Source organism: Styela clava, chromosome 8 (assembly GCF_964204865.1).
Source record: "Styela clava chromosome 8, kaStyClav1.hap1.2, whole genome shotgun sequence".
Lineage (NCBI taxonomy): Eukaryota > Metazoa > Chordata > Ascidiacea > Stolidobranchia > Styelidae > Styela > Styela clava.
The window spans coordinates 6,733,533-6,752,864 of record NC_135257.1 but is presented as its reverse complement, the minus strand read 5'-3'; the positions used below and the strand labels follow the sequence as shown (position 1 = coordinate 6,752,864).

The 19,332-nt window shown below is 35.9% G+C and overlaps 2 protein-coding genes across 2 annotated transcripts; one reads left to right on the top strand and one right to left on the bottom strand.

The window, feature by feature from the left end:
* The first annotated feature begins 6,078 nt into the window (after positions 1–6,078).
* Positions 6,079–12,020, top strand: LOC120345416 (sodium-dependent organic anion transporter-like). The gene is made up of 7 exons (XM_039414858.2): positions 6,079–6,331; positions 6,701–6,825; positions 6,998–7,133; positions 7,571–7,689; positions 9,999–10,087; positions 10,685–10,783; positions 11,277–12,020. Exons 1-7 carry the CDS (start codon positions 6,231–6,233, stop codon positions 11,619–11,621), a joined length of 1,014 nt encoding a protein of 337 aa, XP_039270792.2. The 5' UTR covers positions 6,079–6,230; the 3' UTR covers positions 11,622–12,020.
* Positions 12,021–12,573: 553 nt separating this feature from the next.
* LOC120345412 (uncharacterized) lies at positions 12,574–19,228 on the bottom strand. Its single transcript, XM_039414852.2, has 13 exons — positions 19,027–19,228; positions 18,812–18,901; positions 18,522–18,602; positions 16,750–16,854; positions 16,518–16,684; positions 16,288–16,417; positions 16,097–16,217; positions 15,256–15,425; positions 14,458–14,805; positions 14,261–14,341; positions 13,859–13,971; positions 13,191–13,345; positions 12,574–12,727 (listed from the first exon to the last, which is right to left on the bottom strand). Exons 2-13 carry the CDS (start codon positions 18,849–18,851, stop codon positions 12,649–12,651), a joined length of 1,590 nt encoding a protein of 529 aa, XP_039270786.2. The 5' UTR covers positions 18,852–18,901; positions 19,027–19,228; the 3' UTR covers positions 12,574–12,648.
* Between the last annotated feature and the right edge of the window lie 104 nt (positions 19,229–19,332).

The following is a 19,332-nucleotide window of genomic DNA, read 5'->3' as shown; positions in this document are numbered from 1 at the left end:
AATGACAAATTAGATACTCAAAAAACAGATTGAATAACGCTGCGTCTACTGGCACCAGGATATCAGGCATGAGGTCGACAATCCATTGAATGAAGAGCCACAATATAAACTTGATGTTCTTGAAAACACTTTGAGTATTTATTTCAACACTTTATTGGATACGAAGTGTATTTTTGGAAGACCGTTTTGCCAATACTTTTGAAAACATTCGACACTGTACCTGCCATAAAAGCAAGCCTATTTGCGACCCACAAGGAAAGAAACGTCTCAACGGGCTATCTCTGAAGATTCACCGAGAGAATGATCCAAACTGAATAATAATCGGCAAATTTACGCATTCTTGATTTGTTTTAAAAATTGACGTAAATTTGCCGATTAATATTGATTGATTTTTCGAAGCTACATAATAATCGGCAAATTTATCTGTACGGCGTGATCTTGATTTGTTTTAAAAAATGGCCTATGAAATTATTTGTGATTGAAAATATCATTTTTGTTCTATTTGCATGCAAAACATACTTTTCTAACGACTCCGCAATAAAAACAGCCAGAGTCCGCGACTATTCAACAAATTTTTATTTATTTTTGACATGGTCAGTAATCAGTATAGCACAGGGCTTCCCAAACTAGGGGCCGCGGCCCTCGAAGAGGCCGCGAAACAAATTTTAGGGGCCGCGAAAAGAGCAACAATTTTACACAAAGTACCATATCAATTGTACTTTTTAGACTCTTGATGCGAAATACAATTATTAAAAATAGTGTAAATCAAAAATTTCACGATTCCGAGTGAATACATCATCATAATATCGTGTTTCCCGGAAAATAAGACACTGTCTTCAATTTTATTTCGAAAATAACACTAGGGCTTTTATTGGGGATAGAGAATACCGAGATTTTTTATTATACAAAATATGTATACCGATTTCCATTTGCTTATAAATAGTACGTTTTTATTTAAAATAACTACTAAATATAGATTATTAACCATTTAAAAAGTAGAAAAGATTTCTTGCTATCGACTGAGACTGAGTGGTTCTCGAACTTCATTGTATTGTGAAGCCCTCCAAAAATATGCTCAAGTATCGACTCCCGTGAAAATACGTATTGATCATATAAACGAGAATATCGGTCAGAGACCGAAGACTTATCGATCGAAAGTTAGGGGATCCCAAAACAGCGCTCTTACTCCATAGAGACACCTTGTGTCCCATCACTAATTAATTAATAACTCGCTAATTATACGACATAATTCGCCAAAAATCAATAGGCTTCTGGTCCGAGATAAGATGATTCGTGATAAGATAAGTCCGAGATTCAATCACGCTTTCGTGAGATATCACGTGCATCTAACAGACAAATAAACAGACATACAGACAGACAAATACCTATCAACATACTTACCGATTAAAATCGATAAGTAACAAACAAAACGTCACGACAGTCAGTGAAATCGCATTTGATGGCCCCTGGTAGAAAGACTGCTTCATATAAATACGAAACAAAATTTTTTGTAACAGTAGAAGATATGGTTTGGTTGAAACGTTCACGGATCACAAAATTTCGCGACGCCCTAGCAAAATTGAAACGACGCACTTCCACGGGATTAAGTAAAAAACAATAGTTACGCTATCGACTAAGTAAGTCTTTTTTAAAGGCGAGCTTATATATTAACATCCTTGTTAAAATTCAGGCCTGGTCTTATACTCGGGGAAACACGGTAGAATCATCGCGCTTGCATAACAATGACGGCTTCAATCCTTAAGCTAGCGGTTTTCGAGGGCGATTTGCTGAGTGCGCCTCGAAACATATTACATATTATATTTATTCTAAATGTTTTATTGTCTCTGATTGTTGCAAATTCAATTCGTTTATTACTCCAGACCGCTGTGGTCCATATAAAAACAACACAACAAATAAACATAAGCAAAACTAAAATAACGCAATAAATACATAAAATACCTGATATGACAATCAGATTCACAGTAAGTCTCAAAAAAAGAGTTATAATATAGCATTTTAAGAGACCAAAAGTGAAGTATAGAATCTAAGATAGCCCGTAACAAACAGTATCTGGGAATCAAATAATGATTGTAATAGAATCAAATTCATTTTACCATTTGTTGTTTACTTTCTGTTACACGTAAGATAAGAGGTAAACCCTACATGCTGCAATTTCATAGGCTGCAGTTTATTCATTTGCTGAACCGAGATTATCAAACATGATTTTTTTTAGCATTTTAAAGAAAAACCTGGCAGAGATAAGAAAGAAACGTTAACCTTTTGCCTTTATTTCTTAGACCTACATGTTTAAAACCCTCAAAAGACATAAAGTACATATTAACGATGACAAAATTGTGTTTTGAGGCAGCATATTTTTCGTGTAGGTGCGCCATGAGTTTTTCCCCTGATAATTTGGCGTCGTACAAACCGCTGCCTTACGCTAAGTTCGATCTATAAGAGTGAACAACTCGAGATGAGGACCATGTCGTCAGTGGCCACTGGCCAGACATCATAATTCATCATTTAGGCCTGCATAAACAAACATTGAACAACGGCTGGACTTGCTATACAGCAAAAGCATTCGCACCCATTACACTGAATAATTGAGTAACGTTAATTTGAATAAATGTGTGCTTGTTTTTTATTTGGTAAGGATATAATAATAGTTGAGAATTAGCTGTGCCAATAAGATATCAAAAATGCATATTTCGAACTGTTTAGCATTATCAACGTGGACAAGGGCCGTTAAAAATTTTAATATGTTAAAAGGGGCTGCGAGCTCAAAAGTTTGGGAAGCCCTGGTATAGCATATATATATAAGCATGTTTTTATACCAGAATACTACATTCGTAGTTAGGTAACCCCGCAATTAAAGTATATCCTATTACTAAAGTTATAAACATGTTAAAGAACGATCGCTGCTAAAACAATATCATTTTTATTGAAGAAAAGTTTTTACCTGGTTAATTAACAGCGTATGATGTAGCTTCAATGTGACAAAATCGTGCTGTGTGACTTGAAATTATTTAATAAAATATTTCAGCCAAGAAATGTAACTTCAACAGAGTCATAAAAATAATAATATACTATGTGTATTACGATGCGAAATGAAAAATCAAGTTTACTAATTGGGAACATGCACGTCACTTACCAAAAATGACCAACTGCTGAGATTCTTTTATTATGATATTCAGGTCAATTGAGAATTACAATAACATTGCCTTCAGATTAACAAAAGGGAGGATGTTAATCCTCCTTTACACAATAGTCTCGTGACAAATGCGAAATGGACGTACAATAAAAACAGACTTCCACAAAGTTTTCGCTCGTAGCCATTGTCATTGGATATTCAATAATTTCATAACAATAGTGCGTGTGCTGACTCATGAAATGAGAAAAGCGTTTTTCAGTTGTGTCAGTCAATCCCGAAAAGAAGAACATTATCACATTTCAAAACGACTAGTTGTGTCAGAAGAGAAGTGTAGTTTAGAAAGAAAACGAGATTAGATTGCGCTTGTTTATCGATTGAGCTAATATGTCTATCAATTTTATTAATGCTACAATTCATGAAGTGACATAGTTCATACTAATTTTCGATATAATGATAACTATTTGTAGTATTTACGTATTTGAAACAAATATCCAACCTATTTTCCGACAGTATCGTCCTTACGCGGTGCTTCTTAAGCTTTTCGATTCTGTACGCATTTTCTACATATTGCCAGAAATTATTTTGGGCACCATTTGATGTGGGTGATGCACCATTAGATTTTCAAACCCAGGGCAAATAATTCCTTTCATGTGCCTCTCATCATAATTAAGCATGGACATTTTTTGTGACATGTATATGCCAGGAACACCAGTTATTACCAGAGTGTTTGATGGCAGTTCCTTTATTAGAAACATATGATTAGATTATCCAAAAGGTTTATTGAATCTTTTGTACAATGCCTCCGCCATTAATGCAAAAATGTGGGATTCGAGAAAAACCGCCCGTATGTTTTCAAATAACAAATTAGTAATTATCCAGTTGGGGTTAGGAATGATTATAAAATTTGAAGTACCAGCGCAGTCTGCATCACTAACGAAAACCCTGACAAGATGATTACTAATTTTCTTTTTTTCAGCGTTGGCAAGGCTGTTTTTGCGGGGGCTTTGTACAAAAGATCCGGTTTATTTTCTATGCATGTAACGGTTTGAATCATGCAAAACCAGGACCAATTAGCGTTAGCTTAAAAAGGTTTGATGTCACAGAATGACAAGACAGGCATCAAAGCGGGAGTAGGGGAGCAGAATCCTAGCCATTTATTCCAGAATTTCTCAGCAGCTTCAAAATAAAACAATTCTATCAAATTTTAAGATTCGCCGTTATACAAAAATTCCAGCATTCCTAAGCAATTTCTGCTCAGCACAAGATGAAACATTGCTGCCTTGAAAGCTTATATATATTTTTTAATAGTAATGCTTGTGATAAATACCTCTAAAATACGTCAAAATGGTATTAATTACTCGAACCGAAACTCATAAATTCAAGCTATAATACGTCGTTATAGGCATGCCTGAATTCACAATCAAAAGCGCGGTCATTGTTTAGCACCGGAAAATAGTTTAGCGAACGCAATACTCATCGTTACTCCGCGTAGTACCTCGATCAAATTAAGGCGAAGGCGTATTATAGTATGGAACACTGAAGGATTTCGTGATACGGTACTTCTCAGTAAGTTACGCCTCGCTCTAGTGATTTGCTGACAGAAATAAATTGACTTTAAACAACAACATTTTCTTGATTGTGAGGCCTAAAATGCTTTATTTATTCGGTACATTGCGCACAGATCGACTTGGGTGAACTGAGTACATTTCTACTGCATTGTATATACATAGTTATAAAATTAGTTTTGTATGATGAAATCGAGCGCTTTCTTCGGTGGGGAATTCCTTATATGACATCGGAACCGTATGCTTCGACAGCAGGCAGAAAAATAACCTTTCCTTAGGCATAAAATATGTTTGGTGATTGGCAAGCGGTAGAAACAGTTTTCCTCGATATAATACATGTGCGAATTGAGGTAGGTAATGTGGCAAATTTACTATCTATTTTGAATTCGATACGTCAACATATTTGTCAGAAATTACTTGAAAGCGGAAATTCAGTACGTAACTTAATCTATACTACCTTTCAGGCTTATTAGATAGTCGTGGTAGAAAGTGATTAAGGCTTGACTTCCAACATAGGTGGTTAATTAGTTATGAAATAATTAGTTAATTAGGGACTGGCGTCTATGTGTATATGAGAATATGAACCACGTCCACGAACCGCGAGAACACAGTTGGTAGAGCACACAGACACGTAGCAGTAATGCCCTTATCGGGTAGGACAGAAAGATGGGAACGTTCAGCTCTTGCAAGCTCATGCACACGTACGGACATAATTCCGCTTTTGGGCCATGCATATATCTCAGAATATTATAGCTATAGCAATTTTGTAGAAAGTAGGCCCTACAAGATCATAATTGGCCATATTTTAGGTAAAAAAATATTCTGGACAGTTTCATGAAATGTTATGTATGTCATTACTTTTTGATCAGCGAAATGATAATTTGTACCGGAAGAATGCTGTGTAAATCATCTTATAGAATTATAGATAGTGTCACAAACAATATTTGGACGAGAGTTGTGCAAAATGTCTAATCGTATTTTTCAGTTGAAACATATTGGCACTTACGTATTTGTTACACAGTTACGAATAAGATCATCAAAGTGACGTAACATTTCAACGTATATTTTAGCAAGCTGTGTGTCAGATTTTTGACACTGATAGGTCAAACTTGCCTTAATCATAGCGAAATCAAGCAGGACAGCATCTGTTTTTGTTGTGGAAACTATAGCCATATAATATTCCACTTATTGTCGTGGATTTTTGCCCAGATACTGGTACTGATTTAGCCTTTGTTAAATATGTCATCAAACATATTGCGATCCAAAAAATAGTTAATTATTATGTGCACTCTCTCAAACGTAATATGAATGTTTTTTTTATGAGTCAGTTTGATGACAAATCGTTTTTCTGTTAACAGCTATAGCGTGATATTTAATTTGAAATAGTCTTGGATCATTTTGTAGTGAAAGCCTGCAGTAGAAATGGAATAGACTATATACAGCCTTTTGGTTAGAGATTCCTGTATAAAAATCCCACAAAGCTATTCATTCGCCAACCGACACAGGCATTGGACATGGAATTTACCACTACAGCAGGAAATGCAACGACATTCGGGAATACAACGGCGGGATACGAATTTGACCCCCAGATTGAAATGTTCAAAATACTTGTGACGTGAGTGTGTTTCAGTACGATAATCGCTTTACTATATTTTAGCGTTTAGTGTTTCACGCGTCTGCTTTGAACAAGCAGCCACATATGATTCTGAAATTTTGAGAAGGACCGAATCGATGTGGCGCGACAGATATCACAAACTTCACAATTCAATGTTTTTTGGTTACCGATGTTACTTGGACGTAATCACAAAGCTGCTTTATAGTTGTATGTATTGGAAACCGCCAATATCACAAGGCATAGACTGGCTCCTGGTTTCCTTGCCAAAACACCACTATAAAATCAGCGTACAATAAATTGTATTATAGTACTATGCGAATGTGGAATTTATGAGCTTATAGTTCACATTATCTTACTCTCATTTTGCAGATGTATTCTCGCACTCGTAATGTTTGGAATGGGATGCGCGGTGGACCATGAAAAATTGATTGACAATTTTAAAAGGCCCATTGGAATTCTTATTGGACTCGGATGTCAAATTTTGATGATGCCTAGTAAGTCAATTTCAAAAATTTCATTGTACTTCCCGAGCAGTGTATGTTTTGATTTGAGTCCATAGGAAGTACATTCTCATAAAGTCATATTTCAGGCCTAATGGGAATTTCCTGCCTCGCATTCATGGAAAATCACCGAATGCGTATTAACTCGAAACTAATTTCTTTACAGTGATTGCGTATGGATTGATAAAAGCGACATCAATGTCTGAATTACAGGCAATCACGTTCATGGTGGTAGGCTGTAGTCCTGGCGGGACTTTCAGTAATATTCTAGCATATATGGTAGATGGAGATATGCCACTAAGGTGAGCAAGCAGTCCTAGCTGGAGACTTACAAGGATAAACTCGTGTTTTTTGTGTTGATAATACTGCCGAAAATTAATGAAGTGACAAAATTAAATAGCAAAAATATCTCATATTTCGTAATGATGGCTATCCGTAAATCACCAGCGAATGTACGTGTATATATATTAGGTGATTCATAGGTAGAGATTTGTCATCCAGTCAGCGATGTATAATTAGACTTTAGACATTTCATTCAATGAAATATGCATTGCTGTTATCATTATGTTCATAATTATTGCGATTTATTCATACACTCCTTTCAACTTTTGTTAACTATTTAGTTACGAGTAAATAATATAGTTTCAAAGCATGTAAACATAACAGATTTGCAAAATCGAATACTAAAGTATTATTGAATCAAATTTCAAAAATAGTATCACAATGACAAATATTTCAGTGTTGCCTTGACAACTTTGAGCAATTTGTTTGCCCTTGGAACAGTCCCCATGTGGCTCTTTTTATACACGTGGATTGAAGAGGTTGATGAAAATATTCAAATTCCGTACAGTTCATTAGGTAAGCATTTTTATTATTCATGGTTGCCACTATAGGCAAGTTTCTGTTGTGTGGGAGAATCCTGTTCCCCGTATATGTTACACGCATAATCACCCATTAGCTTTTAGACCAGCGTTTCCCAACCTTTTTTGGTCGCGGACTATTTTCTCGTAGGCGAAAACCTTTGCGGACTCAACGTGAGTTTATTGCAACCGTACTCTGTGCGAATAAGTAATGAAACCGAACACAAAAGAATTTTACCAAATTTCGGAGATTACGCCTATGTTAAAAGGGCCGATTTATTTAGTGTATAAATGGCCTTTTCTGTCACACAATATTCAATCCTTGACAACGACAAAAATTTAAAATGTGTTCTTATTTTAATTTAATTGTGTTCATGGTCATTCGCGGTTGCGTTGACTTATGAGTTATGACAAGACGAAAGCATTAATTCTTTTAAATGCCACGGCAATTTGCGAACATAATAATGTGAGAATATATTGCCCGGTTATATTTAGTTTTGAGATAAATTATTTGCGATCTTGCGAATTTATTATCGCCGTTGTACAACCTGATTCAGTACTTATTAAAAATATAATTAGTATATTGGTAAATAAAAATAAAAAATATCCATCGCCTTGCTTTAATATTAATTTATTTGTGATCATTTTAATCTGCGGTTGTGTTGACGAAATAAAAGCAATACTATTCAGAAAATATCATGACAATCCGTGGACACAAAAATGCGGGGTAAAGTGTCCGATTATATTTTTTTTTAATTCGTATTTTTGTGAATTCGACAAATATGAGCTGTTTGTGCAACAGTAAAGCCAGAAGTCAAGTCGCTTGCAGGCCAAAATTAAAGGTTGCAAGTCATTGATTGGCCGCGCATATTTTTGGAAAGGTAAAAGCCTGACGTATGACCAATGCATCACATTTTTTCATACAGATCAGAAATTGAATTTTAAGCAGCGCCCAAAAACTGACCATTTAAATATTGAACCAATTGCACTTAGCGTTCAACTTTTCTGCGTTTTGTTGCCATTGAATGCCTAATTATAATTAATTTATAGGCTCATTCAACGAGTAATTGTGAATTATATACTTGTTCGGTTATGATATAATTTAGTCTAAACATGCCGCAAAATAAATTCTGTCACGTAAAGAATATAACCGTAAAAACAGCTGTTTTGTTACTATAATTCAGAGAAACGTCGCGGGCCTGATTATATTGCTCCGCGGGCCATAGGTTGCGGACCCTGCAGTAAAGCAAAGAATTCTGAGGGAAATGCCCTGATACGAATACTACGGTAGCACCCGAAATTTTGCATTTGCAACATGTCTAAAAAAGCGTTTTTAAAAAACTCATGGTGTTTTCAGTATTATCTTCAGTATTTTGTATTGCCGCTTTTCAATTTAGAAAATTTAGGTTGCCACCATTGACACCTACCAGAAAAATTATTCCTCGAACAACAACGACTAAATCCAATCGTTTGATTAAACGACGCGCAAGTGACCTGACGCGTCACCTGTTACCAAATTTTCGAATAATAAATTGCTATTCTAATAGTTGAATATTCGAATATATGCCAAGCCGTACTCATTCAGTATCCAGAAATTATTGACTCGATTAATGTTATATGGATAAACTTGCTTTTTTATGTTTTATGTAATTTCTAACGTAAACCGTGGCTGATGGTTAAGTTTCGCAAAAACGTTTGCGGCCCGCAGTGAATTTCTGGCTCGTTGCGGACTCATTTGAGACCGAGGACTCGGGTTGGGAAACACTGTTTTAGACTATTCGTGTATAGTTTTCTGGAATAGAAACTGAAGCATAAGAAAATAACATCGTTTTGCTGGAACTTGTTTACGTTTAGTAGAATGGATATTAAATTTCTATATTATGATAGAATTATGTTAAAATCGGATACTGTTGACATCCATATAGGTTGGCATGTCTTTAGTTAGGCATAACAATAGGTGGGCTACTATAATGGTCAATGGTCTCGATATGCAGAAACCTGTGATGAAAGTTTGGCTACAGATGGTAGTGACTTTACTATAGTCGAGTCCGAGCGGAAAATATAGTTCTGAGTGGAACCATGAAATATTTGCCATATCTTTTATGTTTTTCATATTCAAGCAAATCCATGTTTTCACACACGGATTTTATAGATACAGAGGGTTATTTTTTCATGATAAAAATGCAATGTGTGACCCCATTCAGTAAAAAAGTATCGCCATCTCTGCTGGTCAATGCCTTAGTTTTTTTCTCCGACGCCACACCAAAAAGGCATTAATGAAAATTGAGAATTTTCTTGTTAATCCAGGGATCACTTTAGCAAGTTTGATCATTCCAATTGTTGCCGGAATCTTATTTCGATACAAGTTCGTCAAAATAGCCAAATATCTAGCAAAGGTCAGTTCGATTTTCGACATAACTATTCTATTCGCTGGGTATTCATGTTATTACTTGTGAGCAGGATGGTCGCCTTGCTACAATTGGATTGGATATTATTGTGCTATCTTTTAGCGATGTTGGAGAAATTTAGATTTGATCTTTACTGTAGAAAAGTTTTTCGTTACAGATATGACACTATAGTAAAATCAAATAATTTATTGACAGTATTTTATGATGATATGGTATTTGTTATACTTGAACTATTAAATATATATGACATTATTACTCCTGCTTAAGCTCGTTTAGAATTCAAACTATAGCTTGCTCGAGAAAGCTATATTTATTTATTTAGGCATCGCCAGGTTCACTGACCTTAGTGGAGCTGTTGTTATCATTGAATTTGATCATTATCATTGAACGAATTTAAGAAAACAACAAATTTTTGTTGAATTCATCATTTCATAAAAGCCAAGCAGACCTTGTTCACATATAAAAGGCAACTTTTATGAATGCCGTAAATGTTCACGTAGGGGTGACTATAATAACACATATTATCAAAGCGTATTTATTTTTCCCGATTTTATATTTATTTCTTATATCGCCCCTATTTCTCAGGGATGTGCAATATTCGGATTTATTCTATTGGTTGCAATTGTTGCAGCGATGTTGATAAGAAATGACATTCCAATTGTATTCTCGGTGAAGACTATACTGGTAAATTAATTTCTATTATTATATATATAACGACAATATCGGATTGCGTGGGTGTGATTTGTCTAATAATGTTTTACTCTTGAGAATATATTAGTTTCGGAACAGAATTTTCAGTTCTATCCCAGGGTAACTCGTCGTTAGGGATGGGTAGCAAATTATTCGAATCGATTGGGAAGGAAAATTTCGAAGCACCGCCATTTTTATTATCCGCAGAAGGCCGAGGTGAATTCGGCAGTTAATAATTTTTGAGGCCACATTTTTAAAACGCAATTTTTACATATGAATCTTTTCTTACGTAACATGTTTCTTATTGTTGGTGACAACTCGGCGAACTGCCTAATGTTGATGTAAATATTTTTCGGTCAGTTGTGTTTGATTGGTATTTGAAATCCCCACTACAGTAAACTTTGAGCTTAATTCTATGTTGCAAATTAAATAAATATCATTAGAAGCTTACTAGTTTGTATCAAATTTTACTGATGCTTTACTACAGCCAATAGCAGTTCTACCAATTGCCGGCATGGTGATTTCATTCTGCATCTCTCTCATTCCGAGACTTGAATTGTCACGGGAAGCAAGACGAACGATCGCAATTGAAACGTCAATACAGAATGGAAGTCTTTCGACAAATGTTGTTTTTTTAACTTATGGAAATCGTTTGAATATGTTCATGGCTGTTATTACTATACCACTGTTATACTCAATATCGCAAACTATTTATAACATTATTTTAGTAGTGATTTATAAAACCTGGAAATTTTATCAAACGTCCAGGAACAGAAAATTCTCTGGGCAATCTGTGACTGCAGTTGGGTACGAGGTAATGGAGATGACGTAACGACCAAATAATTTTCGTTGAAATGAGTCCAAATTCTACCACAGCTGTGTACTTCACAGTGAATTTGTGACCGAACATATGTGAAAGTGAAAAAACTTTCGGGTGAATCATTTCAAAAATATTGATTATAAACAGTATATTTTAGTTGCCTCTAGGAGGGTGTAGAATTCAACTATTTTCCACGATGATTTCCACATTTTTGCACAAAGCTCTCAACTACAGCGCGAAAGTCGTTTACGAATCCTACTGTTTTGATCATGATATTATTGCGTTTTTATTCTTCAACTTTACATTTTCATTACACATTTGTTTGTAATATCGAATTTGCACCGACGCACTTCTCTGTATTATAATTTAAATTGTATTTAAGGCGCTAAATAAATCATCCACAGTATGCAATGGAATTTGGTACATGGTTATACTTGGATACACATGAGGTATGCGGCATATTTTAGCTGTTAAGGAAAAAAGCTTAAGGTAGGTCGCGCGCAGATCGCACTCTGGCTTTTCGGAGGTACCAGCCCGTGACAAATTTAGGAATTTACTTTGGATGGGGATTGATGACATCACTAGCAAAATAGCCGTTCATTTGCCGCGACCGTTTAATCGCCAGCAAAAGTGGATCGGCTGTCAAATGCTCTCCGCAGATTAAAAGACTTCAAAGTTTTGCTGCGTCTTCACACGATTTTATTTAAAAAGCGATGCGATCATCTCCGAAATCTTTCGATATTACCACCAATAAGGCAGTAATTCGGCCCTATAAAAATCAGAAGTCGAACTCACTTACTTTATCAATTCAGCACAAACTGTTGTGAAACGCTGGTATTCCATTCTCGCAATTAAATACGTACTCGAAAATTACCCCGAGCAGAAAAATCACTTAGGGGAGCAACTATATGTATGATGTAGTTGAAATTTCGGCGAAAAAATTGTTTGTCAAACACATAGATAATTCGTTAATTTATTATTTCACAACTTTAATATATACTTATATTGAACTATAATATGACTAAAATTCATTTCAAGTTCAGCATTCAGGATTTTGACAATACCTTCCATCTATACCGAATCCTTCGCATAATTCAGCATCAGGGCATTTTCGATTTCTAAAATAATGTTATAAAGTTAAGCTACAATGATACATTTGATTAATTTAATCTTGTGGAATTGTTCAGTAGTCGCGCGGAAATATGACATACCAGTTTATCCAGAGTCAATCTTACGTCAATCATTGCTGGCATTCCGATTGACATTTTGCAGCCTTTTCGGTCGTATATGAGGTGACCATAGTAAGACTGTCCAGTGGGGGATGGTGCAAGTAAGCACCGACTCCATGCGACTTCCACCATCAATCACTTTCTTACGCTCCATGCCAAATTATTGACTATTAATGTCTTGTTAGCCATTTAATTATGACGTATTTTCGACTTGTCTTCATTGGGTAGGTATTAATATTCTATTACTAAAAAGCTACTTTGCTTTACAGTAGTTTTTACATTTATTGTTGACATTGTGTAAGTGTTTGCGATCTTGCTTCGAACAATACATTCAAAATAAAGTTATTCTCACCGCCATTGGTAACCCATTGAACAAGTTCTACTGCAAGACTCCCAGGATTCCCATGGCTGCCATTCTCCAAATTTTCCAGGACATGCATCCTTCTCACATTTTCTCGTATCATACCATTCTCCCTCGCATCCCCAACCAGAAAATCCATCCCTTTGCTGCAGATTATTACTCAAATAAGGTCGCTAATTATACCGAATATTCATCTATTCAGCCTACTTTAAAAAACTGGGGCCAAAATTGTTTGTGGCACTTGCTCTCTTTATCATAAGCATAAAGAACGAATTTACTACTCACCAGGTATGTGCCAATGTAACAGTATTGGTTCGTAAGTTATTCCAGTAAATGAAAATGATTCAAAATCACTGATTTAGAAGTACTGATGAAATACGTGAAAAACATCTGAACGGCTAAATTGATTCATGATCATAATTTTGTTGGCAACGCGATAATTGTCATGCTTTTGATTTATATATTAACCTTGGAATGAAACGAATGTATATGCATTGTCATAATAATGTTTGGAATATATTCATATCAATGTGCCATATTTGCATATTGGTAGAGACCAATATCGAAAAATTACGACCGCCTGGATCGATTGTGATTTAGTGATATCAGATAGGGTTTCGCTATGGTTATGTTAAAAATCCATTTAAGGAAAGGCATACCATACAACTTCGAAATCGTAAAGCTTCACTTATTCCACAAGTTTGTGTACAATCAGACCAAGTAACCCATTCACTCCATGATACATCATCGTGGGGTGCAAAAACTGCTTGAGCTATAAAATACGAGGCATATGGTTTGTGTAATATGTGATACTATATGCTTGATTGAAATAATATAAACTATTCGGATTAATATATTTATGCTGTGCCACGTCCCCAAACATGTGGAGGATCATGCATGACTAATGATCGGTACTATAGCGATCCAATGACGTATCACGTTGCCTTTACATCATATTGGTCAAAATGATAATATTTACGAAGTGTAGCAGCCAGGAGCATTATTGCAATACATATTGTTTTTCCAACTTCTCAACTACGAAAAGGAAAATACATACTCACATGACGGAGACACTGTGACGCCTTCTGTTTGTTGAGCGGTCGAAGTTGACTCTGTTGATGACAAGTTTTCATTCATGTCGTCTAAATGTAAAATACCTAATTGCATTAAAATTTAGATTTTTCTTTATCCTTGGTCGGGAGAGGCATAATGTGATGTGAGAACAATTTTAAAAGAATCCTATGCTATCAAATCATACCTTCTGGAGGTGCGTCTGGATCGTACGGCTGACCGAATTGTTCATCATTTTCGATATCGTCTGGGACTTCTTTCGAAGCGGACACAGTCAAAACAGATACTCCTTCAATGTTGCCTCCTCCGCCACCATGTCCAGCACATTCATATAATGCATTTATCTCCTTCACATCTTCTGTACTCAAGCTTTTCCTTTGACCTTTGATTGGGGTGCCATCTTTTTTTACAAATGAATATTCATCGGGACTGATCGACCAAGCTTTACTTCCGTAATGTGTCACTGAACCCATATCATATGGTCTTCCAAGATTTTTCACTGGGTCTAATATCTTCGCAAAATTCAATAGATACTCTGCAAATAGCATCCGTTTTATAGCATATATATTAAAATGTCACAGTTTTGCATCAAACTATTTACAAAAAAAAGAAGGGATATACTTGCGCCGTAAAAATAAAAAAAACTTTTAAATTTGAAATGAAACATTGGGAATTTTGCAACAAGATTACGATTTTCGGCGAAAAATCACTTTTCAAGGTCCGGGGATTGTTGACGCCTTACCGAAAAAGAGTAAATTTGCAAAATTAAGCAGTGCAGAAACGCCAAGATATTGAAGACAACATCCCACGAGAGACCAAATAATAGTAGTGTAAGAGTTTCATCAATTTAATAGTAACATTGACAGGCGGTTCGTTAATCTACATTTCTGCTTAAGGCATTTTCAAACGTGCTCCGCATGGATTTCTATGAGTGTTCTGAATACCGGTATATTCCAAACAAATTAACAACATTAAACTTACGTACTCTGATCTACTCTATTCATATCAATAGTAATGAATGCGTCTCTGTCTGGTCTTGTATGCTCGTGTTCAAACCCAATAGAATGCATTAGTTCGTGCATGATTATTCCGGCTGATTTACAATTTTTCCCCACTGCAACATCTTGTTGCCCACCAATCATTCCAACTCTTGACCTGTAATTGAAAGGACTAATCCTGAAACTATCTTTAAAATGTGTCATGATAAGTCCAATTTTTAATTGTAAATCGTACGCACAATTTAATCTCGAATGATAAGCGAACATAATAGACATATCATTTGGTATCAAGTTTATAGTCTTGAAGCCCCAACGAAAACTTAAATTTAGTGTGTCTGTGTCAAACACAAATATTGATTAAACTTTTCATCTTTGGGTGAAAAAGAACTACTTGTTAGCGATCCCAGTGATTAAAAATTGAAGCAACCATGCTGATGCTGAGTGGTTATTGATATACGCGTCGTCAACACCGTCTTGCAAACATCAGATACGTTTTCATTGAAAGAGAATTTTTTCATATTGTGAGGCGTCTCTATATCACCGAGGATACTGGCTACTCCCTATGTCAACTCTGCTTTACACTCATGTGTGCGTTGTGATATATTCGTTTTGAAGTATTTTCCAACTCACCAATTAAACAGAATTCCTTTTCTATATACTTCTTCGCTGTTCGAGTGATATAAAAAGGTTAGAACTATATTTCTCTGTAAATCTATATGATGATCTTGTTAGATAATGAACACCGGAAACACACAACTCCCAATTCGTTCGAATTCAAATCCTATTTCATCAAAATCCTGTTTACTATAGAATAAGCAAGCCTCTTACCAACACCCAACCCCTGACTGAAACGTCACATAATTTTCTTCCGAATTTCTGGGAACAAAGTCTATACAAGTCTTTTCTTTGTATTCCGAAATAGCTTTTTGAATCGCTTGTTTACTTTCGCCTGAAATATTTTCAATTGATAGAAACTCCATTCACTTTTGGAAATGGAAAGAGATAGCAAATCCTCATACCTAACGTTTCATCAATTGTATAGGGGATCTTGATTCGGTCATTTATTTTTTCTGCCCACAAAATGGCTGACTCTCTGACAGAACTCGAGAAAACAGCAAACGTTTGTTCACGAGAAGCATAGCCATATCTCTGAAATATTGAATACCAGGTGACTTTTTCTATGACTTTATCTAAAATGAGATCACAAGTACCAAATTTCATCATTTCAATTCAAATGAAATATATTTACTACTAGCAGCCCGTTAACTTCGGTGTCATCAAACTGTATGTCTCCCTGAAACGTTCCTTTTGAGTCAGATGAACAACGGCAGCTTATTTCACATCTGTTATCATCTGTTTCGAAACCCAATGGGCACGGAATGTCGCAAGCAGATACATCGAAAGTACAACCGTAATCTGAAAATAATATATTATTATAGTCAAGACTCAAAATAATTTCAATTTACAATCTTGGTTCTTACTTTCACACGCATTTATTTCCGCCACGTCATATTCAAGGGTGAAATCCCGACCTTCAGCAGACGCTTTCCTTATTGCTTGGCATGATTTGATCTCATTGGTAGGCGCTGAAATATAACGAAAAATGAATTTTAAAACTGGGTTCAAAATTAAATCTATTTTCGAATTCTTATTACCAAGTGACCCATTAGAAGAGAAAATCTAGCTGAGTGACAGGCAAAAATATCGTTTTGTTCGAGGAACATACGTCATTGTGAAAAAGTTAGTTACACTCGCTTTAAGAACATCAATAAAAAGTATGTTGTCAAGCGACATAACTCGCAGCAACGCAATTAGTATATCAGTAATTGATACTTATGATCTGCGTTTTGATGAATAATCGTGCAAGAGTATTCTTTGCAGTAGTCCATATTCTATACCAGCGTTTCCCATACTGTGTTCCGCGAGCGTCTTTCGAGTGTTCCGTGGAGAAGGAATCAAAAATATGGTCATTGCGATCTAGGGATCGTGAAGTTGTCGCCAAACTGACCGTTCAATATCGTATTATCGTCGGCCTAAAGCGGACTAACTGAGGTAGAGTAGTGGCATATTCGTGACCGTCGGTGCAGCTTTTTGACTGTTAAGTTTACATAGACTTAACATACGTCCCGTTTTAGGCGGGACAGTCCCACTTTTTAACGTTTTGTCCCGGCGTCCCGACCGGTCAGCCAAAAGTCCCGCTTTGGCGTTCCCCTAGTCAGCATGATACATGAACATTACCAAAATCTCGATACTGTTGTTGCCGTGTGGCGTACCGGTGGTAGCATACTTACTGAAGGTGGTGGTTGCGTGGTTTTGTTTGTTTCGTTGTTTTTCGCTAACATTATTAGCGGTTAATTGCTACAATTTGTTACGCGTGAGCCCCAGACGCCAAAAGGGCGCTTAACGTAAAGTCCTTTCTATTTATTGAATTGAAACCGATTATTTTTAGACAGACACCGCATGCACTCTCGATGACAATATAGTCAATGAAGACAGCCGGGATGGTTTTAAATGTGTGCCTAATGTAAAATCGGTAAATTTGAAGATGAAAAAAACACAGCTATGGCCTTTAGAGGCGTCCCGCTTTGAGGTCACAAAAATATGGTAACCCCAAGTTTACAGCAATCCTTTTGGTTTTGTTATAAGCAAACAAGTAGGTCTAAAGAATAAAGGCAAAAGGTCAACTCTTCTTCCTCCGTCCGTCTCTGCCTGGTTTTACTATGAAATGCTGAAAAATTACTCATGTTCGCTAAATTCAATTCAGCAGATAAATAAACTGCAGCTCGCGAAATTGCAGCAAGTACTTTTATCTCCATTAAAGGTAACATTGGAGGCAAGCACTACGTGATGGAAAGTAAACGACATAGATAGGTAAACAATTGTGAATTGGTGAATTTATTGATTCATATACACAGCATTTAAATTAGGAGACAATAAAAAATTTATAATAAATGCAATATGTAAAATATTCAATCATATTTCAGGTATGTTTAACCGTATTAGTATATATTTTCGGTTTAACACAATTCTGTTAGTTTTCGCGGAGCATTTGGCAACTCGTCACGGCGAACCCATTGGGAACCGCTACATTACACCGTTTTTCTTTATCAATTTTAGCTTTCCATTTTCTGGTGTTCCGTGAGGCGAGATAAAAAGTCTAAGTGTTCCGTGGCCGAAAAAGTTTGGGAAACGCTGCTCCATACTATTAACGTGAAGTTTGGCAAAGAATGAGAATTTTTTCTAAGATACTAACCTGTGATAACAACGATCAAAGTTCCAATTGCGGCAACAAGGATGATTGCGGAGCCAATCGCCAAAATACGTTTGTTTCTACCTGTAAATATATATGTAGCAACACAGTAAGTGCCAATCACGCGGCAGCGGTTCGAAGGTTCAAAAACACTGCTAGAGAGAAAAGTCGGGTCCCCCCCCCCCCCCTGGGTGCAGGGTGACATACTGAATATTGCTTTATTTTCTATTTGCACATACAGAAACACGGTTGAACATGATCCAGGTAAGACACAACATAAATATACGCCATACCTGTTTGAACGGCTGCACCATCTTTTTCTTCAGCGGGCATTATACAAATTCTTAGTTCACGAGCGAATGTTCGAGTAGCCTATTGTCTTTCTGTAATTAGATGGCGTTATTTTGATTACTATTTATTAAGGTAAAAAGACAAGAGCAATGAAACAAAAATAAATAAAATACCCCAAAATCGAGTATATAAAACACTAATGCGCGTTCTAGCTCACCTTGCCGTCGGCACATCAACTTGGCGGACACTTTTTTATGTAAAAATCATCATGACGCCAGTGGACAATGAAAACAGAACTAGCACGCTACAGCTGATTTAATATTTGTGACGTTATAATATGGGAAATAAAGCTTAAATGATATGCGATGCCAGATTATGGCAATAACGCTCCCATTGAATGAATAAACGTGTCGTGCAAAACAGTGAACAATTACATTGTATATAATAATAAATTATACAATATAAATTTTTTATGAATTTTGTGTTACTTATTGAAAGAAAACTACAAAAATATTGACATTTT

Bases quoted from the DNA above. Each gene is read 5' to 3' on its own strand.
- LOC120345416 (XM_039414858.2), top strand. From the start codon at position 6,231: ATGGAATTTACCACTACAGCAGGAAATGCAACGACATTCGGGAATACA. The intron at 7,690-9,998 runs GTAAGCATTTTT...TTGTTAATCCAG, and splicing joins AATTCCGTACAGTTCATTAG to GGATCACTTTAGCAAGTTTG. The intron at 10,784-11,276 runs GTAAATTAATTT...GCTTTACTACAG, and splicing joins TCTCGGTGAAGACTATACTG to CCAATAGCAGTTCTACCAAT.
- LOC120345412 (XM_039414852.2), bottom strand. From the start codon at position 18,851: ATGCCCGCTGAAGAAAAAGATGGTGCAGCCGTTCAAACAG. The intron at 16,218-16,287 runs GTATGAGGATTT...AAAATATTTCAG, and splicing joins TACAATTGATGAAACGTTAG to GCGAAAGTAAACAAGCGATT. The intron at 13,346-13,858 runs GTATGCCTTTCC...AATAATCTGCAG, and splicing joins TACGATTTCGAAGTTGTATG to CAAAGGGATGGATTTTCTGG.